We start from the raw sequence: 27,857 nt of genomic DNA on the forward strand, positions 1-27,857 counted from the left end.
CAAACTTTCATTTTTGGGTGAACTATTCCTTGGATTCTCATCCTTCTGATGAAAATGAATTAATTAATTTTTTGTTTGTTTGTTTTTTAAACAGCGGTACCTAGATGAAGCCGAAAGGGACAAAATGCAATATGCACGAGAACTCAGGGAGTATCAGAAAAGTGAAGCTTATCAGATCACATGTGCAAAAGTTCAGGACAAGAGAATTAAGAGAGGTAAAAATGCTCTCTCTCTCTCTCTCTCTCTCTTTTTAGGGGGTGTTATTTGCATGCACTTTTCTGGTGATTGTTGTTTGTTTTTTTTAACGAGTATGCTATAATGTGCAATTCAACATTAGTAATGGTGCAAGTGTTAGTTTTAGAGAGAATCATTTGTTTGTTTGTTTTACAGAGGAGTTGACTTCTGTCATTATCAATGCCAACAGTTCAGGATCTACAGGTTTTAAGGCAAGTATACAAACACAGCCTGAATTCTCAAACATTCTCGCCCCATTCCTGAAGTAGTAAGCATGGACATTTTTCTTGCAATCTGCCTCATGAAACTATTTCCTTCAGAACTCAGACTTAACGACCAGATTTGACGTCCCTATTTTCACAGAAGAATTTTTGGACCAAAACAAAGGTAAGCTTTTTTTTGGTTTTGTTTTTTTCTTTCTTAGAACAAACCATAAACATGGAAAGCTATATTCTTAAAACTGCGCATTTCCCAGCACGAGAAGCGGAGCTGCGGCGACTGCGCAAGGCTAATGTAGAGTTCGAAGAGCAGAATGCGGTTCTCCAGAAGCACATTGCAGACATGTTCAGCGCTAAAGAGCGGCTGGAGGCTGAGCTGGGCCAGGATGAGCTGCGCACGCAAGCTCTACAGCGCCACCTTCAGGCGATCAAACAGACACTGCTCAACAGCCTGGCCACTGTGCCTTTGCCAGGTCAGTACTGTACAGTGCCCATAATACCAGTACCCTGATAGATTATTTTGCAGTGAGAAACAGCTTTGTTTTTTTCTCAGGCACAGGCGAGACACCATCGATTGGAACGCTGGACTCGTACCTGAGTCGCTTGAGTAGTGCTTTAGAGAGCAGGCCTCATGAGCATCGCGCCTTAGTCCTCAAGCTACAAGAGCTCTTGGCTCACCTAGACAGGTAACTATTTCTGCCTCTGGTTTGCAATAGTATGCACCATAAGACAAGTGCTGGAGGAAGTACAAAAATCAAGTACTTGAGGGAAAATACAGATTTCGTAATAACAGGCTCACTCCCAAAAATGAAAATACTGAAGACACTTTGAAACTACCAAACAGTTGATGGTAGTCATTGACTTCCATAAGTTACTGGCTACCATCAACTGTTCAGTTACCAACATTCTTCAAAATATCTTCTGTTGTGTTCAGCAGAAGAAAGCAAGCTTTGGAACAACTTGAGCATGACTTGATGACAGATTTTTCATTTTTTGGGTTAACTGTCCCCTTAATTACTATTGTACTAAGTATCAAAAGTAAAAACAGGCAAATCTTTTTTTTTTCTCCATTATTTCTTTTTTGTTATTATTATTTGGCTTTTCATAACATGTTATTTCATACTAGTGGAAAGGAAACTTTTTGCAAAAATATTTGTTTTATTACACTTTATCTGTTTGGTAGGTTACATGTCTTTAAAAAATATTGAAATTTGTTTTTTACAAAGGGGTTTTTTGTTATGTTATTTTAGCTATATTAGTTATTTGCCTAATTTTATACAACATTTTAATTAAAAAAATAAAAAAACATTTTTTCCTGGCTGTCAACAGTCTTTTCAGATTTGTTTTGGAGTGATAAAAAGAGATATTCAAAATCTTTTATTTAAAAACTTTTGACTCTAATATGTCAACAAAAATAGGCCTGTACAAAAATATACATTCAAAAAATTGCTGATAATTCAAGGGTCCAATAAGTGTAAATGACAAAATTTTGAATGAAATGTGTAAGTTTCCCAAAATAAAAATACTCAAGTACAGTATGAATGTAAAAGTACTTTGTTTCTGTCCATAACTGCATAAGATCGTGCATATGCTGCTGGAGATTCATTTATGACTTTGTAAGCTTGTTATCTGATAGACATCTTTTTCTGCTTCTTTATTTTCCTCCAGTGAGAAGCTTTGAAAACATGTCTATAGCTGTGGTGGGATCTAAACGTCCCAAGCATTTGGAAGGCCCAGGACACCCATGCTCTGCCTCACAAGGTGTAACGGGCCATACGGTTTAATTGGATATTTTTACTCGCCAATAAGCTAATTTGTAACACTGTTGACGGCGGATTCTAAAATCATTTACATGTAATGCATCATATTGCTGTTTTGACAATTACAGCAGTTAATTGAAAGACTAAGTCCATTTAGAATCACGGAAAGCATGGTTCAAAGGCATGCTATGTTTTTTACAAGGTAATATTGTCTTTATTAAGTTGTATTGAAATGTAAAGTGCAGCGTTTTACATTGGGTGACCTGAACCCTTGCTGCACAGTGCTGTGGATTGCAAGAACCTCTTGAGAATTGTTCCATGAATTTTATGAATTTTACTCTAAACATTGAGTAACATTCCTCATCATTATGTTTTCTGAATTAATTCCTAAATAATGTTTTTTTGTAGTTGTTGCATTCCATTTGGAATGAACCATAAGTCAGTTGGCATTGCAAAGGGTGGTGAATTCTAGCATTAAAATATTTCAGGTGTCAAGAGTACACTGCTTTAGTGATGTACTTGAATGGGGGGGTTGTATCAATTATTTTAATATGAAAAAAATCTTGTGGTGAAAAAAAGATAATAAAGTCTGGCAATAACATTTACTTTTTTTTTTGTTTATGATTCCATTATTTATTCAGCTTTGAGTTGTATGTTTATCCAGTAGAGGGTGACATTGGCCACAACATAAAGAATAGTCCTGTACTCTAATGAAAAAAAGGAAGTGTTCCCTTAATAAAAAACAATTATACATTTAAAAAAAATTTTTTTATATATATATCAAATTAACAAAATTTTCCTCCAGACCTAAGAATTTAATATGACTTTATCCATCTTCTCTTACTGAATGCAGCCAAAACGAATGTAAGTCATATAAAATGATTAATAAGTCACAACTGTGCATTCTACAAATGATTCTCATAATACTTTAAATCCTATAAAAAGTAGGCTAATATTTTATAATTGCAACCACAGTTTTTGAAAGACAATTGCAGTAAAAATGTCTCTGTAGCGTTATTCTTTTATTTAATATTCTCATAAAATTAGGAATTGGCATGAAAAGGAGATGTTACATAATGTTGCGGACAAACAGCCTCAGTCACCATTCACTTTCACAGCATATTTTTTGACAAGTTAATGGAGTCTGAGGCCGTTGTTCACTCTTCGTTTTTGTTTCACCGAAGACAGAAAGTCACACGAGTTTAGAACAACATGTCGGTGAGTAATTTATGACAATTTTGGAATTTTTATTTTAGGGTGAACTATTTCTTTAAGTAGGTTTTTCGACGGATTAAAAGCAGGCATTGGAGTCTCTCGGACCCCAAAAACTCATTTACAATTAAAACTATATTTGTAATTGCCGAGCATTATTAATTGACAGTTCACACTTTGGTTCGCCTCCGCTGAGTGAGAGGAGCTCTGCTGCTGGCAGTGACGTCACGGCAGTAGCTCTCCTCGCGGCGGCGGTGCTGAACAAGATGGCTGTGCGTCGCGTTACGAGCGGCTGCAAAAACCGCTAAACATCACACACAGCCCGGCTAACAGCGGTTCGCGTCGAGAGGGTGGTTGAAAACACCCTCGGGTTGAATTATCTGCAGGATTCGGAATAGCAGCTGCTGTTATTTTTGTATATTTTGGGGTAGAGTTTGATAACGGGAAGGGGAGGTTTCTCAACGTAAAAAAAAAATCCATACTTCGTTTTAATAGCAGTTTTATTATCTAAAATAACGCAGAAGGACGAGAATATTAATAAATAAAGAGATGTCACTGCTGTGTGTTGGAGGTAAGTAGCCTACGTTATTTCATGCATGGACGCATTACTTAAACCAGCTGTTGGTTATGTATAATATACGTTACATGGATTGTATATATTTAGTCATATTAAGGGTTAAATGTGTCACCGATTTTAACAAATCACTAATTAATTAAAATGCATAGACACACTTTGGTTCGCCTCCGCTGAGTGAAAGGAGCTCTGCTGCTGGCAGTGACGTCACGGCAGTAGCTCTCCTCGCGGCGGCGGTGCTGAACAAGATGGCTGTGCGTCGCGTTACGAGCGGCTGCAAAAACCGCTAAACATCACACACAGCCCGGCTAACAGCGGTTCGCGTCGAGAGGGTGGTTGAAAACACCCTCGGGTTGAATTATCTGCAGGATTCGGAATAGCAGCTGCTGTTATTTTTGTATATTTTGGGGTAGAGTTTGATAACGGGAAGGGGAGGTTTCTCAACGTAAAAAAAAAAATCCATACTTCGTTTTAATAGCAGTTTTATTATCTAAAATAACGCAGAAGGACGAGAATATTAACAAATAAAGAGATGTCACTGCTGTGTGTTGGAGGTAAGTAGCCTACGTTATTTCATGCATGGACGCATTACTTAAACCAGCTGTTGGTTATGTATAATATACGTTACATGGATTGTATATATTTAGTCATATTAAGGGTTAAATGTGTCACCGATTTTAACAAATCACTAATTAATTAAAATGCATAGTTTACAAGCGCGTGCATGCGTTTCAATCTGATCAATAATCGGTTACATATTCGTCCCCTGTGGAGTTAAATATTATTGGTTTGTATTCATGCAAATGAAGCTGAACTGTAAGGTTACAGAATGAAATGTAAGGTAGAAGGAGTGTCCCCTCTGTGCAATGGCTTTTTTTATTTTAGCTTAATAACTTACTCTTTTATTGCTTTATTTGTCTAGTTATTTGATTAAATGTGCAGTTTGTTCATAGAGATGCACTAGAAATGAATCCGCCCGTGTTTTAAATGCAGCCAGGAATCAGGGGTGTGTTCCCTTGATATTCCAAATGGAGCTTTAGTTTGCTCCCCTGCTCAAATGGGATCTGCTTTGATGTATGATATATCTATTTTTAACTGTGTTTACTGTATGGTGGTAAAATGAAGTTCAAAACCTTCTTGATGGACAGACAACATTACAGGTGTGATTTTCTTTGCCGTAATGGCTATCCACATTATCATATATATTTTTGTATAAAATCAAATCCAATCCAATCTTTTTTTTTGAATCATTATGTGGTCTAAATTGACAGATGGATAGATGTATAAATCAGGGGTCTTCAGCATTTTTCAGGCAAGGACCCTTTTGTGGATAGAGAGGCGAATATCTGTAACATACTGTATGAAATTAAGCGATGCATTTTAATATTCAAATATTATGATATTTTCACATATTACATGCTTACATAACAAAGCCATTAAAAATCATTATTGACGTACAGATTTATATACATTTTCATTTCTAAATGTTTATATTCAGAATTTAATTTAACATTTTAATATTAAAAGTTGAGACGCAATGAGACATTTAGCTAAACTTTTGTTTCTTATCTTAAGCTTAGGTTGCATTCAAAGTTTTTTTTAAACACATTTTTAATATTAAAAATAAGCAACATTGACAGTCAGCTGAATGTTCGTTTCTTAACTGCCTGTGGTTGCATTTATTTCATGTTAAAAATGTTACACAAATTTGGGATATTTTGATATTAAAAATGAGGCACAACGAGACATTTAGCTGAAACTTTATTTTTTATTTTTTTTGCAGTTATTTAAATTTCAAAAGTAGCACAATTATTTGTTTATTTATTCTTTTTTTTTGCAGTTATTTTTATGTCTAAAGTAACAATTGCAGTATTTTAGTGTTTAAAATGAAGCACAGTGACACCTTAATTTATTAATTTTAGCTTTGGTTGCAATTATTTTAATGTTTGTAATGTATGTTATGTTTCATTTTCATTCGTATTTCATGTGGATATGTAGAAATTAACATTAACCAAGATAATAAATGCAATAAATGTTGTAAAATTATACTTTATTGTTAGTTCATGTTAACTATTGCGTTAGCATAATGCAACCTAGATTTTAGATTTTTTTTATATCAGGGACTGAGAGTATGAATAGTGGCTCCTTGGAAATACATGGTGCAAATCTTTGGCTGAATGTCTTTCATATGCACTTACTGTTAGCCTTTTTGGTCTGCAGTTTGCAATGGACCGCTTACCCGTGTTCGCTTGCCTTGCTCAGTTTCTTGATTGCCATTTAACGCAAGATGACATGCAAATCAGATTGGTCTGTTGTAGAAGATCTGTTGTAGGAGCCTCAGAATTCTAAACGATACTGTAAGCCATGTTTCTTTGAACACATCCCACACAGACATTCTGATCCATGGCACGTCTGCCACCACTCTGTAATTAAACAGGCAACGGATTCACAACCAGCGTCCGAAAGTGACAGTGGGTGTGTGGGTGTGTGTCACATAGACTGGCATCGTTCTTGGCACCTGCCTTAGAAACCTGAGCAGATGTACAGCATGGCTTGCCTAATTCCCACTGGAAGTGTTTTGATGATGTCGAAAGTCTTGGATTCCTGTTACATAACCATCTTTTCACCACTTTTCTGTGAATTTTAATGCATCTTTTCTAAGCTCTGTTTAAAATGTCTGGTTTGTGTAAAAGAAAAGCATTCTTAGCTATTAGTTAAAATCTAGTACGGCATGAATAGATTAAAGGAATAATTTGGCAAAAAATATTTACTTCATTGACTTTTCCATACAATGAAACCATTCACTTTCATTTTATGGTAAAGAGCAGCCTGGACATTCTACTAAACATCTTTTTTTTGTTCAACTCTTTTTCGAATGATGTGTTTTAATTTCTGGATGAGCTCTGCCTTTAAGGAACCTGGGCCTCAACTCATTTTCATGTTAATAATTGATTAGAACTGCCTGTTTACCCTCCCAGATATATGACTGAATTGTAGTTAACACTAACAGCAGTTACCATGTATAATTTAGCTCTAATAGCCTATTGCAGATGTTGTAGATTTACACAGAGGTATAAAAACTAAATAATTATAGGCAGCTGCAGATACAATATTTCTTTGATAAGTACATTCATAAGAGAAATAACATTGAATCTAGTGGTCTAAATAGGCAAGAAACTTTAGTTCCTCAAGGACGTTCTGTGGAGTTGTATTTATTTGATATTATTCATCAAAACATGAAATTTTGTCGCTTTAAAGCAGTATTGTTAACTGAAACTGTTAAAAAAAAAACTTTTGTCAAAGCTTTGATAAAAAATAAGATGAAAAGCCTCAAATAAGTAAGCCCTTACCTCAACATTCACCCTGAAGTGGTTATTTTTAGTGTCAGGATATAGCGCGCTCTACCCGCGCTTGGCTACACAGAGAGATTAATTGAGCGCGAGAGGAAGAGGGGAAGAGATAAAGAGGCAGCACACGTGCATGCCAGCCACATGACAGGAAACGGTGCGTGGGAGCACGAGAGGATACCCTGGCAGAGGCGGGTGGAGACAACGGCGTCTCGTGAGCGGGACCTTAGAGTGGAGGTGCAGCGTTAATCATTTTGAGTCATGGTCATAATGATCAAACTTTTTCGTATCGGCCTTACTGTGCTTGTCCACTACAGCAGCAGAGCAGTGCTCAAAACGCTAGTGTGTCTGTAAGTGAGTGATGATTATGATGAATAGCCTTATTTAATCATCATATATATACAAGCCATCACAGTTGGAAAGACGCAAATTTTGTCTCTGAATGCCCACAGTAAAGATACGCTATCAGTTTAATACACTTTCATTAGTCCAGCCAGTTCCTCAAGCATCCAAACTTAATTAGAAATCAGAGTGAAATGTAATATGTAAATAATATGATTTACTCACTAAATCCAGCAGAAACTCGAACACAATCAGATGTTTAAACATTCGTGACAGACGTCAATACCTACATCTCATGATAATTGACTGCCATTCAACATTTTCTTTGTAGCATTTGCATAGAGTTGAGTATTTGAATGCTTACAGCCAATCTAAAAGCTTTCTCCAATTTTCTGCCAATCCCACAATGCATTGCGCGAACGTGAATTCCGTAGGAATTCATCAAAAATTACCGCTCTGCTACGTTCTATCCAGTGGTAACACACCGTTAAGCCTAAAGTATGCTTTAGTTTTGATGTCAACACAGGCTGTCAACACATGCGCTCTAGAAAGTGTTATCAGTTTCGGCTCTATTTCTCTCTAGTTATGACCGATAAAAATGGCTTTGTACTTATTTAAGCTAGAGCTTATAGGTCTGGACTACATAGCAGCTTTCATTGGCCAAAGATCGCCTAACAGGCCATCTGACTGACAACCAATCACAGTTCATTTTGTTCAACGTTATGTTTAGGGACATGATAATGTAAAGTCGATGTCCCTACAATAACAGACCGGCGCGCATCTAATCAATTATTTATTCAAGAATGTCATCCTTAGTCGTCAAGAGTCTACACCGTGAACTTCACATACTTTTGAAAATTCAGCGTTTAGTTGATCCTAATAAGCGCTTATTGTCAAAGTTGTAAACATAATGACCATTCAAGGTCATTGAAGAATTAAAGAACCATTAAAGAACCCCTGGAAGTCCTGTAGAATTCAACTGAATGACAACTTTGGAACTCCTAAAGTGTTTTCCCATTTTGTGCATCTTTTGCATCAGACGTTCATCCAGTGTTCTGTGGATATAATGTGTGAGGCTGAGACTAGATGCAGATTAACTTGTTTTTCATTTATTGTACTTCATATCAGCAAGGCTGTAATTTATTCAAACCCACGAAACCCCACTCGGAGTCATCCTGGAGCGAAAGAAAACACCCACTACTGTTGGCAAACTCCACTCCATACCATACCGCACACAAACTCTCGTCTGGAGCTACTAGCACTCTTGAAACTACAAATTTCAGTGTTTTGGATGCTAGTGTCCTCGTTAGGCTTCTTAATTACTGTAGCTTAAACAGCACGACTTCCTTGGCCAATCCGGTTTACCAGAATCATGTTCATTTTACCAGATAATGCTGGTTGACTAGCTTCAACCTAATTTGACCAAGCTGATCTACCAGGTAGACTAGCACCAAAATAACCTTCCCTCTTCTCAGCATGGAACTGATGTTCAATTTTCCCCAAGCATTCAAGTGAAGATTTGCAGTGTTGGTAAACAGGCAAATGCAATATGATGGTTTCAATTCGTTTTTTTTTTTTTTTAGATATTATCAGTTTTTTAAATAACTCTGACTCATATACTTTGCATTTGGTATAGCTTAGAGCTACTCTCAGGTGTTAAAAGTGTCAACCAGTAAGCGTTTTAGAGGAAGTGAGAAATTCTGCACTGAATTTAAAGAGGAACACTGACTGAAGGATTAGAGTGGAAGGCTCAGAATTATTTTAAGGTCCCCTTAACTCAAGGATGCTTCTACCCGCACTGAATATGGGAAAATTAATTATGAATGGGGCCGTTGACACACTCGGATTTAAAAGGAGCTCAGTTGGAGAACATTTTTTTTTTTTTTCAGATTTCCCCTATGCATAACTGATAGTGACTGCCTCTCTAGATCTCTCTGCAGTTTCATAACCACTCAAATTGTTCATAATCTGCAGAGAGAAACTTGTTTCCTGGAGAGTTTGTACCATTGCCACGCTCTGTGTTTCTTTTGTTGCTTGACATAATGGTTTTAAAGGTTTTTATAAAGTATTTCTCTTTTAATAACACCTTTAAAAAGTTACTGTGGTGCTACCATGGTACAGTGATAGAATCAGATGGTGTTTACAGGATATTTTGATATCAGGTAAACTTACATTCACCTTATACTGTGGTAATTAATTATTATCATATTTATTTACTATGGTACCACCATGCAAAATAATAGATACCAAAAAAAATTACAGTAACATGGGACAGTGTCCAAAACCGTGGTAGCACCATGGTATTTTATTTTATTTATTTATTTATTTTTGCTTGTTCAGACATTGCAGTACCATGAGACCAGGTCCCCCCCAAAAAAGTTAATTGCCTTCCCACTAATTGAAAATCACTACAAACTGGAGTCTAGCCTTGAGGAATCAATGCAAATATGCTGACATTGAATATGAAATGCACTGCCTTATATGTAAAGTGTGATTATTTTTAATACCTATGTTTATCACTTATTTACATACATGTCTCTCTCTATTGCAGTGAAGAAAGCCAAGCTCGATGGACCACAAGGTAAGCCTGAAGTCTCACTGTAACTAGCTTTCCACAATGTCATTTGTATTTTTTCTGCAACATTCTATTAAATGCACTGGTATTTCTGTGCAGAGAAATTCAACACGTACGTGTCACTGAAGGTTCAGAATGTGAAAAGCACCACCATAGCCGTGCGAGGCAGTCAGCCATGTTGGGAACAGGACTTCATGTTGTGAGTTCCTCTTCTCTTTCTCTTAGCAGTACGAAGAAGTGCTAGAAACATGCTTAATTCAAGTAAGCAAACATGCTGATGCAAATGTTTGGCCAGTGCATTCCAAGTACAGGGTCCCGTTGTGCATACTTAATGTGTGTGCCCTAGTGGCAATGCTGAGAATGCTATATCGTGAGAACTTGAGCTTGTGTAGCTAGAAACATTGGCACTCACTAACTTGCATAGGGTATGTTTCGAGCCTTACAACTGAGCTGACAAGAACCTTGATGAAAGAGCTATTTCTGTTTCTCATGTTACAGTTTGCATTCCCTTGGTAGTGGCAGTCAGGTACACCTAATGGTTCCACCCTCAAGGGCCCAAACGTTGCTTAGCACTGATTGCAATAAATCTTGTCTTCTAAACTTATTATGTAACTTAATATGTGTTGTAGTTGTTCTAAAAGACTATAGATACAGTAAAGGAGCACACATAAAACATTTAAATAGTGGAGTTCGCTTAGTACAACAAAGCCATTATTAATGCTCATACTTGGGGTTATGGGCTTGTTCTAAATGAATGATACCTCAAATTTAGACACTACATAAAGCCATGGATAAGCTCCTGCAAGCACCCAGAACTTATAAGAATCTGTCCTAGCAGTCACTCTAGAAGCCACCCAGAACACCCTAGCAACCACCAAGCAATCAGTTAGAACAACACAGCAACACACTTGCATTCACTCACAAACAAGAAATAGTTTTTTCACTGGCAAGCATAGCTTGGATTTTGTCCAGAACGTAAGTAATACATACATTTTGAAGCTTTTAAGACACTGGGAGCTTGTGTAAATGGACAAAAAATAATATTATAGAAGCATCTGGTCGATACTGCAAAATTCTTTGCCAACCTCATCTTGAGTCATCTATAAGCCAGATCTGCTTCAGCACCTCTGTATCTTGCTGTGTGCTGTGTAATGCAGCACCACCACTGTCCCCAAGATTAGCCCCCGTGGTCTGTTAGAAGGATTGGTTTTGATATCAAAGTTGAGGCTATTATTAGGATTTGATGCAGCTTTAGAGACTGTAGTCCTGTGGAGTTTCACTTGGAGTGTCACTGGAGACAGTGGCGTGCACAGGGGGAGGTCCCCTTTTTTTTAGGTGCCCCTTTAATCCAATTTAGGTGCCCCCGGACCACGATTTCTACCCCCAGCTGCTACTGCCCTCATAACACCACTTCTCCCCTCCTCTGGAGGTCTGTGCAAGCCACTCACTAGAGATGCCCAAGTCACAGATGGCATTGTTGTCTGCACCTTGTTTGGTTTTTAGTGCTATTTTCTGTTTCCTTTTCCATTTAATATAGTGCACCTGTTAAACTGGATCTTTTTTTGTTCTCCGCTATTCTCTGGGGTCTGGTTTTTCAGCATGTCTAATCTGAAACTACCGAGTCGTGCAGTTTCTCCACTGTATTTCAGAAAAGTGTTTTTTTTGTGGTCTTAGGTCTCTTTAATTTTAATGTGAGTTTATTAACTGAAGATATATGAAACAGTCATAACAGAGTATAGTCTCCATATCATTGTACTACATATGAATCTCTCTCTCCATCTCTCTGTTTCTCATTATTATCCTTCACTTCATCTTTCAGTGAGATTAACAGGCTGGATCTGGGCCTGACAGTGGAGGTATGGAACAAAGGACTGATCTGGGACACCATGGTTGGCACATTGTGGATCCCTTTGCACAGCATTCGTCAGTCGAACGAGGTACAGCCCAGATGGCCGGCCTGGCCCCCAACAGCTTGCAGCTTTTCTACCCTCTGTAGAGCTATATGTGGAGATCTGTAGCTGATGCCTGGCATTGGCTCTCATTGCAAACATGTTGCAGAAAACATTCCCTGTAAGACCCTATATGTTAATATTTGTTAAGATTTCATACCGGTTTAAATATAATTTAATGAACCAGCACCAGTGGAATTTGTTTCTGCAGTGTTTGTCATAAAAATGTTATAAGCATAGCCCCCATGGAGCAATCTGAGATTAAGTGGCTTGTTAAATGAAATAGCGGTGCTTTTTAACATTCGCCTTTTACAGGGTTCAAACTTGCAACCTTTTGGTTACCAGCAAAGATCTATAACCACTAAGCTAAATTACCCTGAACAGGTAGAGTTGTATACCTTGGTAGTTAAGCCAAACCAAATGTACAGACAAAAACATGTCTCTGATGGCAGTGCTTTTTTTTTCTCTGGTGTTGTAGGAAGGTCCAGGACAATGGCTGACTTTAGACTCCCAGGTTATTATGGCTGAGAATGAGATCTGCGGCACCAAGGATCCCACGTTCCATCGAGTGCTTTTGGATACACGATTCGAACTCCCATTAGGTGTCCTTGCTGTTTTATTGCTTTCTCCAATACTGTATTTGGTCCAATTTGTCCTAAGTTTTAATACTAACTAATAGTTTTCATACTTCCAGATATACCAGAGGAGGAAGCTCGATACTGGGCCAAGAAACTGGAGCAGCTCAATGCCATGAGGGACCAAGATGTGAGTCTCCTCATTCAACTCAATTCTTGTTGTGTTTGCAGTCCTCCCCAGAGCCCAAGGGCAGAACATGCATTCATTTGAGTCTGTCAGAGAACTCCTGAGACCTGAACTTTATTTTTTTACTTTGCCGTCTGAACTACTGACCTTTTAAAATAAAGACTGTTACCTGTTCAAACTGCCTTGCCAGACTCAGTAATTTTTGTTTGCTCATTTTGCAGTACACATACCAGGAGGAGCATGAGAAACCACTTCCAATGCCATCAACTCAGTGCTGTGAGCTTTCAAGCGCTACTCACACTCACACTATAAATTACATGGCCCCTTGGTAGGTTGATGTGTGCAGAACCTCATTAGAGGACCAGTCACCCCATCAGCAGCTCCAATATGAGACTGCTTTATCTCTGAGCACTAGATGGATGGCTTAGCATCATGGTGCATAGAGATTTCCTGGATAGTATTCAGCAATATCTCAAGTATGGGTGGGTTAAGGAGGACCAGGAAGCTTTGGCTTGCCAACAGGCTATTTTTTATTGCTTCGCTTCAGAGCTATTAACCATTAGCACTTAGCGTGCATGGGCAAGGTCACTCTCCTGCACTGAAGACATCCAAATTTACGTCCATGTCACACCTGGTAGTTTCACAACCTAGATTTATAACAAGCTGCTTGTTCATGGTCACACAAAGACATGTGTCTCAAAAAGATAAATTTTCATCACTGACTTCTTGGCCTACTTCTAATTTTTCTGTTGAATCCTTGTTCTCATAGGTAACTGGAGCATATGGGGGGACCAGCATAGTAAGTAAACTTTGTTTTATGGGTTTAAAAAAAATGCATAAAACTTTCGTTGATACTTACCGAAGTATGATGGGTATGGATTTGGTCCTGGAACATTTCTACTGAAAAAAAATCAGATATTACATTTAATACACACATTTTACATCTAAAATCTGCACTTGCTTATCAGATGATGATCCAGACAGTGCTGTGGACGATCGAGACAGTGATTACCGCAGCGAAACCAGCAACAGCATCCCGCCGCCATTCTACACCACTTCTCAGCCCAACGCATCCTTGCACCAATACCCCATCCGTCAAATGCACCATGGCTCCCGCTACAATGACATGAATGACTATGACTATGATAACCAGAGAGCCATTAGGTAAATTGTCCTAATTCCTGGTTGCAATGTATTTGCTAATGCTAGTAACTTTAGTATCTATCAGGTAGTTAAAGCATTCACTGTGTCTGTGCGACTTTCCTCTGTTCTTATTCCTATGCATTGGTGACTGTATACAAGCCTTGGACGAGCAGTCATTGTATACACTTAATGGGTTTGGAGCCACAGTGGTGCCACTCTGTGATTTGAATGCAACGTTTTCCCTAAATTGCTCGTTTTGGCGCAGTTCACTTCAAAACAAGCTTTTATTTCCTGTGCATTTTGCCTTACAAAAGGGGTATTCTTGGCATTCTTGCATTGCATGCTGGAAACTTTGTGCTCTGAGACTCTTGCCTTGTCCCAAATGGCACCTGAATCTCCTTCTCCAAGTCATTTTACCACACAGACTGTTGGATAATAGTCTCCTAAGATATTTTTACCAAAAGGAGGCATAGCTGCCTCAAAGCAGCTTGTAAGCAGCCTTTGGAAACATAAAATGACAAATGGGCCACCCTACAGTCTCGTGGACTTTACAGATGCGAAGGCCACAAGACTGCAAGTCAACATCAAGGGCGCCATCTGGGACAGAGCTCCTTTTATAGAGTTCCTCTCCTTTATAAAATCTTACTTATGGACTGATCCTGATCCCAAAGTGATGCTTTTGATATGAGTCTCTTAGCAACTGGTTAATCATTGCCTTAAGTTGGGCCATTTTCCATCCAATGTGACCTGATGAGGTGAAAATTTTCTTATTTTCAAATAAGAAAAAAGACATTACTCATACTCCTCCTCTTCCTGCCTCCCCCATCCCCTTCCCTCCCACCAGACGCTATGATAGTTTAGACTCCGCCACCAACGGCCACAGCGATCTCGATTCGGCTTCTGGCTCGAGCAGGCGGACCAGCCGCCAGTACTCCTTAGACAGTAGGCACTCGCTCTCTGATAGGTGGGTCTCCGTAGCTCCTACCCCTCCACCCTCTTCCACCTCCTCCTCCTGCTCTTCTTCCTGCTCCAGCCTGTGATTCCGTCCCGCTGTGATGATGTCGTGGAATTGGACATGTCTGGTCCTGTGGTCCTCGCTATGCTTGCCATGCATGCGCACCAATCCTTCTTTTACATACATGGTCTATTGATATATATATATATATATATACTCTATCTATACCTCTTTGTATATGTATCTATGTCCTCTATCACGATTGTTATGTACCTGTTAATGACCTGTCACGTGTTATTAGGTAACCAACCCGTGCGTTTCAGAAGCTTTTTCTTGTGTCTTCTGTACCGTGTAATCGGAATTTGGTGCAATTGCCAATGGGGGTCCACTGGGTCTGTTTTTTTTTTTGTGAAGTCTGTTATTTACCCGCTATATGCCTGACAGAGTTGGTGAATAACGTTGTAATTCCGAAAGCCTAGTGTGCGCTAATTACATAGCCTTTAGACACAGAAGGCTGTGTGTGGGCAGCAGGCGGGACCATGTCGATGGCTATGACAGAGACCAGGGGATGTTCACATCACTGATTTATCCTCTCAACATCTCATGGACAAAACCTTTCCGAAAGCCAAATTGTGTTGTGTGGAAGACAGGAAATAAAGCTGTGTGTGTGTCTTGAGAATTTATGGGTTTGTGCGCAAGGAAGTGAAAAAAGGTGACAAGGATATATCACTAACTGGCGGAAAGGCTTGACAGAAGCTTGATTGTATGTGTAATTGTGTGTGTGTCCTGTGGCTCTCGTATTTCCTCCAGTCTGAAGCCCAGACGCTTTTTGGCTCACAGCCTATTACAAACACCATCTCTTTCGCTTCTGATTCTTCATGCATTACTAAACCTTACGTCCCATAATCGATCATGTGTGTGTTTGTCTGTGTGGCAGTGCGTCTTTTCTTGCTCATTCCATTCTCTCAATCTCTCTCCACCTAACTGGCTTATTCATCAGCAAAGATAAATAGCCTTCCATTTCTTAAGGTGTCACAGAAAAATGCTGCATACCCTTTTCTGTCAGCTCAGTGTTATTCTTTACCTTTTTTCCAATGTCTTATCCTTTCTTAAGTCCACCTGAGTGAATTTGTCCACTGACAACTCTTCCAATTGCAATCTTAGCGTATTTTGTGAAACAGCTCTTTTTGAGTCCATATGTTAATGTTTTTTTCTTCGAGTCCCTCAAATGAACCTCAGGATTCTGGCTCGTTTTCTCTTACCACCTTACCCACATGCATTCATCCATAAATAAGCAACAACTATTTCCCTGCTATAGAAAGTGTCTTAAACCAACCCTAAATTAGTTTGCTTGTCTTAGCTGGTTTAAGCTGGTCTACTGGCCTGACTTCTGATAGACCAGTTAAAACCAGAAAACGGTCTTTGGCAGGTTTAAGCTGTTGTTTTCAGCAGGGAGAGACTTCTATCAGCTGACAAGTATTATTTTCCTCTGTGGTTGTTTGTTCCTGCTTTCTTTGCCTCAAACTCTCTTTTTACGGCTCATAAACCCGTATATCAGCAGTCGCCCATCTTGTTTCTTCCATGACTTGTCAATATAACTAATGACTCTTTACTCCCACAGTCCCACCGGCAGTAGTCGCTATGCCTCCTCGGGTGAGCTGAGCTGCGGCAGCTCCCAACTTAGTGAGGAGTTTGGCCCAGATGATGGCGAGAGCTTCCGAGGTTCTGGAGAGTTCTACGACGAGAACGACTTATACCACTCCTGCCATTCCTCTGTTAGCTACGGTAAAGACTCACCTGGTTGGGATCCAGATGAGCCGCAGGGCGTCTACAGTGATGATGGGGAGTACAACAAAGATGGAGGTGAAGAAGGGGCACTATATGATGAAGAGGATGGTGAGATCTATGAGCAGGAGGAAGGGGAGTATCCCTATGAGAATGAAGAGGAAGGAAGGGTATATAAAGAGGATGAAAACCTTTACCCACTGGATGGTACTCTCAGTGAAGAGCAGGAGCCACCTTACACCCCTACCTCAACCAGCACTGCCCCAATGTTGGCTCCTGAGGCCCCCACCAGCCGTCCACCACTGGAGAAACAGGCTTCCATGCACCAGCAACAGCCGCCACAATCCCAACCACCATTCCAGACCATGGAGTCTAAGCGAGAGTCACCACCCCCACAGCAGCCACATGATGTCTTTGCCAAGGTACCTCGTACCTCGACCCCACCACGAGTCTCAGAGGTGGAGCCTGAGAAGTTCCCAACACCTGTAGGCAAGCTGGTAGCCCCTTCTGAGGAACCTTTGTCTACCCCTGCCACCGAGGTCCCGCCTGAAGCAGAACAAGAAAAGAAAGAGGCTTCTCCAGAGAGGTAAACTTCATGTGCCGAGTCCTTGGATAAGGTGTAGCCTTTCATGACATCTTTCTGAATGCAAGTTAAATCTAACAATTTTTAATCTTTTCTAACATCTTTTCACAGCACACCAAAGCTGGAGCCACCTGTGGACCCTGCAGTAAGGGCCAAAGCCAACTGGTTGCGACTCTTCAACAGGGTTCGCCTTCAGCTGCAGGAGGTACTTGAGGTCTGAAGTTGTAAAGCCTGAAATGTATACTATATTTGTTTGATCAGCTTCGTCCAACTAAATAGTAATTCAGTAACCAATCAAAGTTTGCCGGCTTGCTTATGTCCTATTCAGTTGGTTCCGTTGGCCAACATTGGGTTGCTAGTTTTCGTTTAGTTCTCCACTTCGTTGTCATCCTTTTTCTTGCCTGTCTTGTCCATTTCATGTTACTTTTAAGTTTTACATTTTACTGTTACATACGTTTACAAAACAATTTTTTTGGGGGGATTTCATGCCTTGTCCCTTTTTGTGTTCCACCCCAGTTGTTTTTGCTATTTTGTGTGTTTGTTTGTTTTTGTTTTTTCAGTCTTTTGTCATTGCCATAGCGATTGTCATGCCCTTCACTGCTTTGCCGAAGCTGGACAAACAGTCTGAAAGGTGGGTGCAGCTATGTGTGGGTCCACAGTAAACACATTTTCCTGACCAATGACTGCAGCACGCTTCCTCTGAGATACACATGGAGTTGTTATGACAGAATAAGAATGATGGAGATAAAGATGTCCAGCAAATCCGGTCAATGAGATCAGCTGACTGCAGGCTCTTTCTGAGTCCAATCAAAATAGACAATGGTCTTTTTTCTTAATATAAATTATATAATTGAAATTACATTGTGAGGTCTGCATGGATATTAAAGAGAAGTTTAATATGGTTTAGCGGACCGATTAAATCGAGATATATGGAGTGCTGTCACTGACTCCGCTGTCACTCCCTGTTGTCTGCAGGCTCGAGGCGAGACTCCAGGACTTGCGTCACTCTTTTTGCAAGCAGGGTGAGTGTCACCAAAGGACTGCAGCTCATTTTCAGAGCAGCTAAACGTCTGAGATATTCAAACTTCATGGTTTAGATGATATATCATTTGTAAACATTTAAATATCAGAAAGTACCTGAATCACTATGGAGAATATACTCTTCCGACCTCTTTTTTTTTTTTCAAATGGTTCCGGATCCCCTGTTCAGACCAGTTGGTTAAATTAGATCAGTTGGAAATAGCTAGCTGTGTATGAATATATAAAATGCATCTACCCATTTGATCTACAGGCCTGGAGGTGCTCTCTACAGCATAGACAGCATGCCTGACCTACGCAAGAGGAAGGCCATCCCTCTCGTCCGAGACCTGGTGAGTCACACAACACAACAGCACGTCACAGTTTCAACTAAAGCATTGCTGGACCCAACGTCAACTTCCCAACTCTTCAAAAGCACCGTCCGTATGCATCAGCGTGCTTATTTTGGGCAGCAGTCTGTCAAGGGTCTATAGTTCACAGAAGTCTCTATGGCACATCTGTCTGAATCACGGCTACAGTATTAGACATTATTAGAGCATTACTCAGCTCCATTCACCCTGTAGACTGATGAATCTCCAGCCTCCTGACTGTCTCAGTGTCTCCTTTACAGTCCCATTAATTTTGGCCTCTGTATTTCTTTGTGAGCTGCTAACCTTGTTTTGTGCCTGTAACCTATTTTGGGAGCTTGTTGAACTTTTCCACTGATACTTAAAAAAAAGGTTTGGGTGGCAAATAAAATCAAACATCATTGGATAGAGGCAACACATGCGTATGGGCATTAAAGGCAACATGAAATCTAAATTGACCCGACTAATACATGTTTCTAGTCTTATTGTGTCTAATTCATCAGTTCATGTTCATGTAAGCAATGAAATAATGAAATAACCACATTTAAATTTCGCTAGTAATTCAGTCTGGTTCCACCCAACAAAATGTATTCATGTAGTCTGAAATTAATTGCCTTGCATAAAATTAAGTTTAAACAAAATGTTCAAGAGCATTAGTGCATGTTAATTAACAACATTTAACAAGCCGCAGAATGCATGTTTGGGTTTACTTGTTAACATTTTCTGCAAAGCTTCTCATTAGATTGACAGGAGAGTTAGTTGTGTGTAGATTAAACAAAGTAACAAGAGGCAAAAAAAAATCATTGATTTGCTGACAGCTGTCGTGTAGGTCTGGCTGCACTTATTCAGCCAAGAACACTCCTGGCAGCCTTCACTGGAGATCTGTCAGAGCAGGCAACGGCACCAGGCTCGCTTTGACGCTACGGACTGGAAGATGAGGGAGAAATTACCATACTGCACTAAACAGCTCCGCAGTTTGTCGGTTTTAATCCAGTTTACCGTCACCGCTACTGACTCTAAAAGTCAGAAGCCAAAGTGCTGACTTGAGCAGAATTAAAATACGTGTCAAAACAATTCAACTACAGACAGACTACCTCCTCCCTCTCTTTCTCTTTTCTCTCTGCTCCCTTCATATTTCAGTCTTCCACATGTATTCTTGTTGTACAAACACTTTTCAAGGCCTCTTTACATAAATACTTTCTCCTTGTGGTTGTGTCAGTAGATTTATAAAAAGTATAACCGGTTTTTTTATTTATTTATTTTTTTTTTACTTAAGTTGATGTATGAAATAAAAAGTTGTTGAATTATCTTTGGCAAACTTCTAAAATGTTTTGTGTTTTATTTCTCTTTTTTCAATGCCAATACCTCCTGCAGGCAATGGTAAGCACTCACAATTTCACTTTTTCAGCACTCCTGGGTAAAATGCTTCAATTCCAACCACAAACCATTTTCTGCTAGTTTTCACTGCACACTTTAGAAGGAATTTCTTCATGAAACTGACATTTTTATCACAAATTCATTGTTTCAATATTTTTTACTGTGTATATTTTATTATAAGGAATGTATCTTTTTATTTTATTCTATTCTGTTAAAAAATGTTGTCTTATTTTCTTATCTTTATTTTTTCTATCTCATTCTATTGTCATGCGTTGGACAAATAAAAATATTGCTAAGAAGTGTTCCGTTCGTATGTATTAGAATGCAATCAAGTGTATTTACTCGACAAATGCATATTTTATTTTTGAGCCCTACATTTTTGTTTTTTTTTGTAGTCTCTTGTCCAGAACTCTCGAAAAGCAGGTATCACTTCTACTATGGCCTCCAGCACACTTAACAATGAAGAATTGGTATGTCAACAAGCCCCGTTTTCTACCTGGACATTGACATTTTGCAGTTCAGAACCGTTTTCCATTTACCTGTTGATTTATTATGACCATGCAGAAGAGTCACGTCTATAAGAAGACCCTGCAGGCTTTGATCTACCCCATTTCCTGTACTACACCACACAACTTTGAGGTGTGGACGGCCACCACCCCCACCTACTGCTACGAGTGTGAGGGGCTTCTGTGGGGCATCGCTAGACAGGGCATGCGCTGCACCGAGTGTGGGGTCAAGTGTCACGAGAAGTGTCAAGATTTGCTTAATGCCGATTGTCTACAGAGTAAGATGCTTATTAAGATTATTTAATTACTCTCAAATAATGTCTTAAATACAAAAAAAGGATTCATCATTATTTTATATATATATATATATATATAAAATAATGATGAATCCTTTTTTTGTATTTAAGACATTAAAAGACCCTGCAGGCTTTGATCTACCCCATTTCCTGTACTACACCACACAACTTTGAGGTGTGGACGGCCACCACCCCCACCTACTGCTACGAGTGTGAGGGGCTTCTGTGGGGCATTGCTAGACAGGGCATGCGCTGCACCGAGTGTGGGGTCAAGTGTCACGAGAAGTGTCAAGATTTGCTTAATGCCGATTGTCTACAGAGTAAGATGCTTATTAAGATTATTTAATTACTCTCAAATAATGTCTTAAATACAAAAAAAGGATTCATCATTATTTTATATATATATATATTACTATATCTCTTGTTGATTTGAAATATATTTATTGAAATGTAAATATCAAATGCTTGGAATAATTACGATTTTATTTTTGTCTCTTAACCTCACATAGGCTGCATTTACTTGAACAAAAATACAGTCAAAATAGTGATATTATGAAATATTATTACAATTTCAAAGAACTGTTTTGTATTTTAATAAATTTTCAAATGTAATTTATTCCTGTGATCAAAGCTGAATTTTCGGCATCATTACTCCAGTCTTCAGTGTCACATGATCCTTCAGAAATAGTTCTAATATGCTGATTTGCTGCTCAGTTATTACCGATTAATATTGATGCTCAATTATTAATATTTTTTTCAGGATTCATTGATGAATAGGGTTTAAAAGAACAGAATTTTCTATTTCTATTTAAAACCGAAATCTTTTATAACATTTTAAATGTCATTACTGTCACACATTTAATGTGTCCTTGCTGGAAAAGTGTTTATTTGTTCCTTTCTTTTTAATTAAAATGAATTAATTATTTTTGGTAGTATATCATGGTTTCCACAAAAATATCCTGGAGAAAAGACTATTTTCATCATTGATGAAATGTTTCTTAAGCTTGTGTTTCTTAGAAGGATTTCTGAAGGATCATGTGACACTGAAGACTGGAGTAATGATGCCGAAAATTCAATTTTGCATCACAGTAATAAATAGCATTTTAAAGTATATTAAAATAGAAAAGTTTCTTTGAATTGTAATAATATTTCTCAATATTAAGTTTTTTCCTGTATTTTTGATCAAATAAATGTAGCCTTGGTGAACATAACTTTCTAAACATAAAAAAAAATCACAGTCATTCCAAACTTTTGACCGTTAGTGTAAATATAAGGTGTATTTAAATAAACCTTTTCCATATTTCACAGGGGCAGCGGAGAAGAGCTCCAAGCATGGAGCTGAGGATCGCACGCAGAATATCATCATGGTATTGAAAGATCGCATGAAGATCCGTGAACGCAACAAGCCTGAGATATTCGAGCTGATTCAGGACGTGTTTGGAGTCATCAAGGCAACTCACGTGGCACAGATGAAGCAGATCAAGCAAAGCGTCTTGGACGGAACGTCCAAGTGGTCGGCAAAGATCAGCATCACCGGTAATGACCCACTTCGACTAGTACAAGTTTGTCATATTGGTTATCTTAGTATGAACCCTGTTGTTTCTCCGCTCAGTATTATGTGCCCAGGGCCTGCAGGCAAAGGACAAGACCGGCTCCAGCGATCCTTATGTTACAGTGCAAGTAGGCAAGACCAAAAAACGAACCAAGACCATCTACGGCAACCTCAACCCTGTATGGGATGAGAGCTTCAATTTGTAAGTGGACCATTTTTTGGATTCAAAACTCAATATGTGTCTAATATATGTTGTTGAGGATCAGTGCTCATGGTGATACAAAAACATCTCACACAGTGAGTGTCACAACTCTTCCGATCGGATCAAAGTGCGCGTGTGGGACGAGGATGACGATATTAAGTCCAGAGTAAAGCAGAAGTTCAAACGAGAGTCTGATGATTTCCTCGGTCAGACCATCATCGAGGTTCGAACTCTGAGCGGAGAAATGGACGTCTGGTACAACCTGGGTGAGTAACCAAGCCATATTTTTCTTAGAAAATATCAAAATACATTAATAATATAAATGTAATGTTATATTTATGTTGCGCACAGGTCAAACTGCAATGCAGTACTCAAAGATCAAACAGTTTCAACTTTGACCCTATTTGCCACTGACCTTTAGGACCGAGGACAAGGATTACAGAACCATTAGCGTGACATATCATTAGATGAGCGGTCATATATCATGTTTTTATTTGTTTGTTTTTTTTGTGATCTATCAAAACGATTGGCATGACTTGTTGGCTTGGTTTCGCTCGCTCTCTTGCTAAACTTGTAAAATTGCCATTTCCTGACACTACCTTGCAAAGAAGACACTTAAAAGTTTTATCACATACTTGTATAGTAGCACTGCAATATAAAAACTTATTAACTGAGGTTACACATTTTACTTTCAATTTTTCTTGCACTTCTAAAATCAACACTTGCTTGTTTGACTTTAAAATGTAGTTTTTTCCATACAATTTTTTTGCACAATTTTTTTCCCATGTTTATCTTTTTTTTACGATTTTTGTAAAAAAAAAAAAAAATCTTACAATTTTTTTTTTTCATGCAATTTCTGTATGATTTTCCTAGTTTAGTTTTCTTTTTTTTGGACAATTTCCACTTTTCATACGATTTTCATATGATTTTCTTTTCAGTATATTGTAGTTTCCCTTTTTTTCTCTCTTTTTTTTTTTTTATACAATTTCCGTATGATTTTATGGGTTTCATAAAATGTTCTATTTTTTAAATTTTATTTTCCACATGAATTTTTTTTTTCACAATTTTCGGACAGTTGTTTTTTTTTGTTTTTTTTTCAATTTTCATACAGTTTCCCTTTTCAGATGATTTCTGTTTGATTTTCTTTCATTTTTATGGTTTTTGTACCACTTTCTTTCATCACACAGCTCTCTGCGATTTTCTTGCTTTTGTATTTTTTATGGTTTACCAACTTTTTACTTCCTTTCAGACAAGCGTACGGACAAGTCTGCTGTGTCTGGAGCCATTCGTATGCACATCAGTGTGGAGATCAAAGGAGAAGAAACCGTAGCTCCGTACCACGTCCAGTACACTTGCTTGCACGAGGTCAGTCTGACGCTGCCATGATTATGTGTCTCATTTTCCAACTACGATAGTTTATTAGCAAGCTTAAGTGCATAGTCCCTGATAGAGTATATCAAATTATTCCTTAGCGAATTGATCCTCTTTCCATCTATCCATAGAACCTTTTCCACTATCTAACGGACATCCAGAACAACGGGGTGGTGAAGATACCAGATGCCAAGGGTGATGACGCATGGAAGGTTTACTTCGAAGAGACGCCCCAAGAAATCGTCGACGAGTTTGCCATGCGTTACGGGGTGGAGTCCATTTATCAAGCCATGACGTATGATTCTCCCCACAGTCTTGCCATTGACATTTTAGTTGTTTGCTTATGTATTTAGGTACTTTTTTTACCTTGTTTCTAGACACTTCGCCTGCTTGTCATCAAAGTACATGTGTCCTGGAGTGCCTGCGGTCATGAGCACCCTACTGGCCAACATTAACGCTTACTACGCTCACACAACCCAGGCCACCAACAATGTGTCTGCCTCTGACCGTTTCGCTGCCTCCAACTTTGGGGTGAGTGCTTGATTCGACAACATACCGAAAAGGAAGATTTCAGCACTGAAGTGTGTGTGCTAATAATTTAGGGTGGTTTCTTGTTTGCTCTTTGTAGAAAGAGCGATTTGTCAAGCTTCTGGACCAGCTTCACAACTCTCTGAGGATTGACCTCTCTATGTACAGGGTATTGTGACTTTTTGGTGTTTCCTTGAGTAGTCTCATCTTTCCTCGCTTTTGTATGAAGGAGCTTTCTTAACTAAAGTTAAATGGTTGGTGTGGTGTTCGCCTGCAGGTGAGATCGTCGAATCAGACAAATGAGATTGATTAGTCTGAAGTGACTACATATAAAAGCTTTAAGTCGTATTGAGAAGTATAAAATATCTGAGGAAGAAATGAGTATGATGACAAAGAGGCACCCATTCTTGTGTGTGTTTAGAATAATTTCCCAGCTAGCAGTCCTGAGAGGCTACAGGACCTCAAGTCTACTGTGGACCTGCTAACCAGTATCACATTCTTCAGGATGAAGGTTAGTTGTTACTCCCTGATGCGGTTGACCATGTAAATGTGACCATGTGACCGTTTGGTTTTTACATCATATTTCTGTGCGATTTTCTTTTTTTGCGTGATTTTTAAATATATAATTTAAAAAAATGTCCATACAATTTTTTGCACAGTTTTTTGCCATGTTTATCTTTTTTTATGATTTTTGGAAAAAAAACTATTCATACAATTTGAATATGTGTGATTTATCATATGATTTTCTTTGTTTATGATTTTTGTACAGTTTTCACTTTTTTTGTACAATTTATGATTTTTTTTCTGATTACGATTTTCTGACAGTTTTCTTGTCTCATAATTTTTGCATGTTTTTTTTTTTTGTATGGTGTTATTTTTTCGATTTTCATACATGCAATTGTTTTAAAAATAAGTTTTATGTAATTTTCTTTTTCATACATTTTTTCCCATACTATTTCTGTATGATTATCTTTGCTCTATGTTTTTCTTTTTTTATTTACAATTTTTGGACTATTTTCTTGTTTTATACAATTATCTTTGTTTACTGTATGTTTTTTGTTGTTGTTGTTGTATGGAAAAAAAGAATTTCAAAAAGAAATTCATATGGAAAAGAAAATTATAAAAAAAAATAGAACATTTTATGAAACCCATAAAATCATACAGAAATCGCATGAAAAAAGAAAATTGTATAAATTTTTTTTTTTTTATTTCTCTACAATAGTTTGTTATTTTCATACAATTTGCTTTTCTTTTCTGCGTGATTTTTTTTTCATATAATCATGTAATTTTATTTTCTGCATGGTGTTCTTATTCTATTTTCTTTTTCCTATAATTTCTTTGATTTTTTTTCATACCACTTTCTTTCTTTTTTTTTTACATAGTTTTCTGTGCAATTTTATTTCTTTTGTATGATTTTAAAATTTACCTTCAGTGTTATTTATGTTCATATTGATCGAATTATACATCTGAATGAACTATGAATCGTTCCTCTCCAGGTCCAAGAGCTTCAGAGTCCTCCTCGTGCCAGCCAGGTAGTGAAGGACTGTGTGAAAGCCTGCCTCAACTCTACCTACGAATACATTTTCAACAACTGCCACGAGCTGTATAGTCGAGAATACCAAACGGACCCGGTGAGTCGACACTTCCTGGCCCAACGACCCTGATCAGCCCCAAACCTCTTTGCCCCGGGAGCATCCAAGTCATTTTATCAGAGCAGGTCATCGTGCAGCTTTGTTTATGCTGCTTTGAAGATGTTATAGGCTTCCCTCATAAATATCAAACACTCTTCCTGTTGAATTAAACATCTAACCCTGGGCTACTTACTATATTTTGCTGTGAAGCTTTGCAGTTTTGCTCTATATCTTGTTCCCCTGGAGTGGTTGGCATATTTTTGTTTGTTTGTTTGTTTGCTGACTGAATAAGCCATTCCTGCTGTGCGCCTTAGTGGGGTAATTTCTTTCAGAGGTTGGCAGATTATGAAAAGCCATAACATGCTTCAAGCTACCATTTCAAAATGAATTCCTTTTGTGCAGAACAAAAAAGGAGAGGTTCCTCCAGATGAACAAGGTCCAAGCATCAAGAATCTAGACTTCTGGTCTAAGCTAATCACCCTTATTGTCTCAATTATTGAAGAGGACAAGAACTCCTACACCCCCTGCCTTAACCAGTGAGTCCAGCACCATTGTATTTCACAAAATGTGCCTTCATAATCCTGTTTAGGATCTTAATATTATATATTTTGGTCCACACAGATTTCCGCAGGAGCTCAATGTCGGAAAGATCAGCGCAGAGGTTATGTGGAACCTGTTTGCCCAGGATATGAAGTACGCAATGGAAGGTGAGTCTAAGCTAAGAAGCTATCTAGCCTATATCTAGCCTTTGTATTGATTGATTCTTTGTTTTGTAGACTATTTTGTAGACTAAGACTCCAGAACCTCATTAAAAAGTTTCAGCTGTAGGTCTGTAATATTCATAACTTGACGGACAGATGAGATACAACAAATAAAAGTTTGCTTCTTAGTTAGATTTTAAGTTAGAAACACAAGCCTGGCAGGGTTTCTCACTGATAGCCGCTTAAATTTCACACTTGGTGAAAAGTCGACATGTGGTGGAATTCTTCTCATTTGCTGATTCAGTAGGGGTTCTCCGCTCTGCGTAGATGTATTATGTGCTGTTATATCTCGAACTGTTTCATGAAGAGCTTTTGTCTTCTCCTCAATGCATTCAGAGCATGAAAAGAACTGCCTGTGCAAGAGTGCCGATTACATGAACCTGCACTTCAAAGTAAAGTGGCTCTACAATGAATACTGCAAAGACCTGCCTTTCTTCAAGAGCCGAGTGCCTGAATATCCCACGTGAGTGACTCCCGAAGTCTCCCGTCTCACACGCATATTATCCGAGTCATGCACACTCAAAATGTCACTGTGACTGTGGTATGATGGGTAATAGAGCTTTAGGTTGTGATGCTACTCTACAGGTGGTTCGAGCCATTTGTCATCCAGTGGTTGGATGAGAATGAGGAGGTGTCTCGAGACTTTTTGCACGGAGCCCTGGAGCGCGATAAGAAAGATGGGGTGAGATTTATTTCTCTTGCCTTTTGGTTCCTATCTTCAAGGCCATTCGATGCAGATACTATATATATATATATATATATATATATATATATATATATAAAATGTTTTTTTTGTCATCTTTATGTAC

The 27,857-nt window shown here is 38.5% G+C and overlaps 3 protein-coding genes across 3 annotated transcripts in view; all 3 read left to right on the top strand.

Annotated features, from left to right (window-relative positions):
* Positions 1-2,801, top strand: part of hmg20b (high mobility group 20B) — a 7,382-nt gene extending 4,581 nt beyond the window's left edge. Inside the window, exon 9 of the mRNA XM_016273701.1 lies at positions 2,121-2,801. Within this exon, the coding sequence (XP_016129187.1) occupies positions 2,121-2,133 (13 nt within the window). The 3' untranslated portion in view covers positions 2,134-2,801. The remainder of the gene's footprint in view (positions 1-2,120) is intronic.
* On the top strand, positions 89-1,142 carry LOC107586424 (SWI/SNF-related matrix-associated actin-dependent regulator of chromatin subfamily E member 1-related-like; the record flags this gene model as incomplete). The annotated part of the gene is made up of 5 exons (XM_016273794.1): positions 89-215; positions 391-446; positions 555-621; positions 710-925; positions 1,006-1,142. Coding segments are annotated over 5 exons (603 nt in total), but the record flags the coding sequence as incomplete, so codon positions are not given.
* A 1,435-nt stretch (positions 2,802-4,236) lies between the features above and the next one.
* The window catches only part of LOC107586430 (protein unc-13 homolog A-like), a 36,541-nt gene continuing 12,920 nt past the window's right edge, over positions 4,237-27,857 (top strand). The window contains exons 1-30 of the mRNA XM_016273798.1: positions 4,237-4,552; positions 10,239-10,268; positions 10,362-10,461; positions 12,082-12,199; positions 12,690-12,813; positions 12,906-12,976; positions 13,195-13,249; positions 13,743-13,772; positions 13,942-14,137; positions 14,961-15,080; positions 16,693-17,442; positions 17,551-17,644; positions 18,415-18,461; positions 18,731-18,809; positions 20,199-20,204; positions 20,597-20,671; positions 20,766-20,985; positions 22,312-22,539; positions 22,616-22,757; positions 22,854-23,023; positions 24,007-24,122; positions 24,260-24,423; positions 24,506-24,659; positions 24,757-24,825; positions 25,078-25,167; positions 26,153-26,287; positions 26,690-26,823; positions 26,909-26,994; positions 27,385-27,511; positions 27,634-27,730. Coding sequence (XP_016129284.1) covers positions 4,531-4,552; positions 10,239-10,268; positions 10,362-10,461; positions 12,082-12,199; positions 12,690-12,813; positions 12,906-12,976; positions 13,195-13,249; positions 13,743-13,772; positions 13,942-14,137; positions 14,961-15,080; positions 16,693-17,442; positions 17,551-17,644; positions 18,415-18,461; positions 18,731-18,809; positions 20,199-20,204; positions 20,597-20,671; positions 20,766-20,985; positions 22,312-22,539; positions 22,616-22,757; positions 22,854-23,023; positions 24,007-24,122; positions 24,260-24,423; positions 24,506-24,659; positions 24,757-24,825; positions 25,078-25,167; positions 26,153-26,287; positions 26,690-26,823; positions 26,909-26,994; positions 27,385-27,511; positions 27,634-27,730 — 3,849 coding nt within the window. The 5' untranslated portion in view covers positions 4,237-4,530. The remainder of the gene's footprint in view (positions 4,553-10,238; positions 10,269-10,361; positions 10,462-12,081; positions 12,200-12,689; positions 12,814-12,905; positions 12,977-13,194; positions 13,250-13,742; positions 13,773-13,941; positions 14,138-14,960; positions 15,081-16,692; positions 17,443-17,550; positions 17,645-18,414; positions 18,462-18,730; positions 18,810-20,198; positions 20,205-20,596; positions 20,672-20,765; positions 20,986-22,311; positions 22,540-22,615; positions 22,758-22,853; positions 23,024-24,006; positions 24,123-24,259; positions 24,424-24,505; positions 24,660-24,756; positions 24,826-25,077; positions 25,168-26,152; positions 26,288-26,689; positions 26,824-26,908; positions 26,995-27,384; positions 27,512-27,633; positions 27,731-27,857) is intronic.

This window comes from Sinocyclocheilus grahami, unplaced genomic scaffold (assembly GCF_001515645.1).
Source record: "Sinocyclocheilus grahami isolate Dianchi unplaced genomic scaffold, SAMN03320097.WGS_v1.1 scaffold81.1, whole genome shotgun sequence".
Taxonomy (NCBI): Eukaryota; Metazoa; Chordata; class Actinopteri; order Cypriniformes; family Cyprinidae; genus Sinocyclocheilus; species Sinocyclocheilus grahami.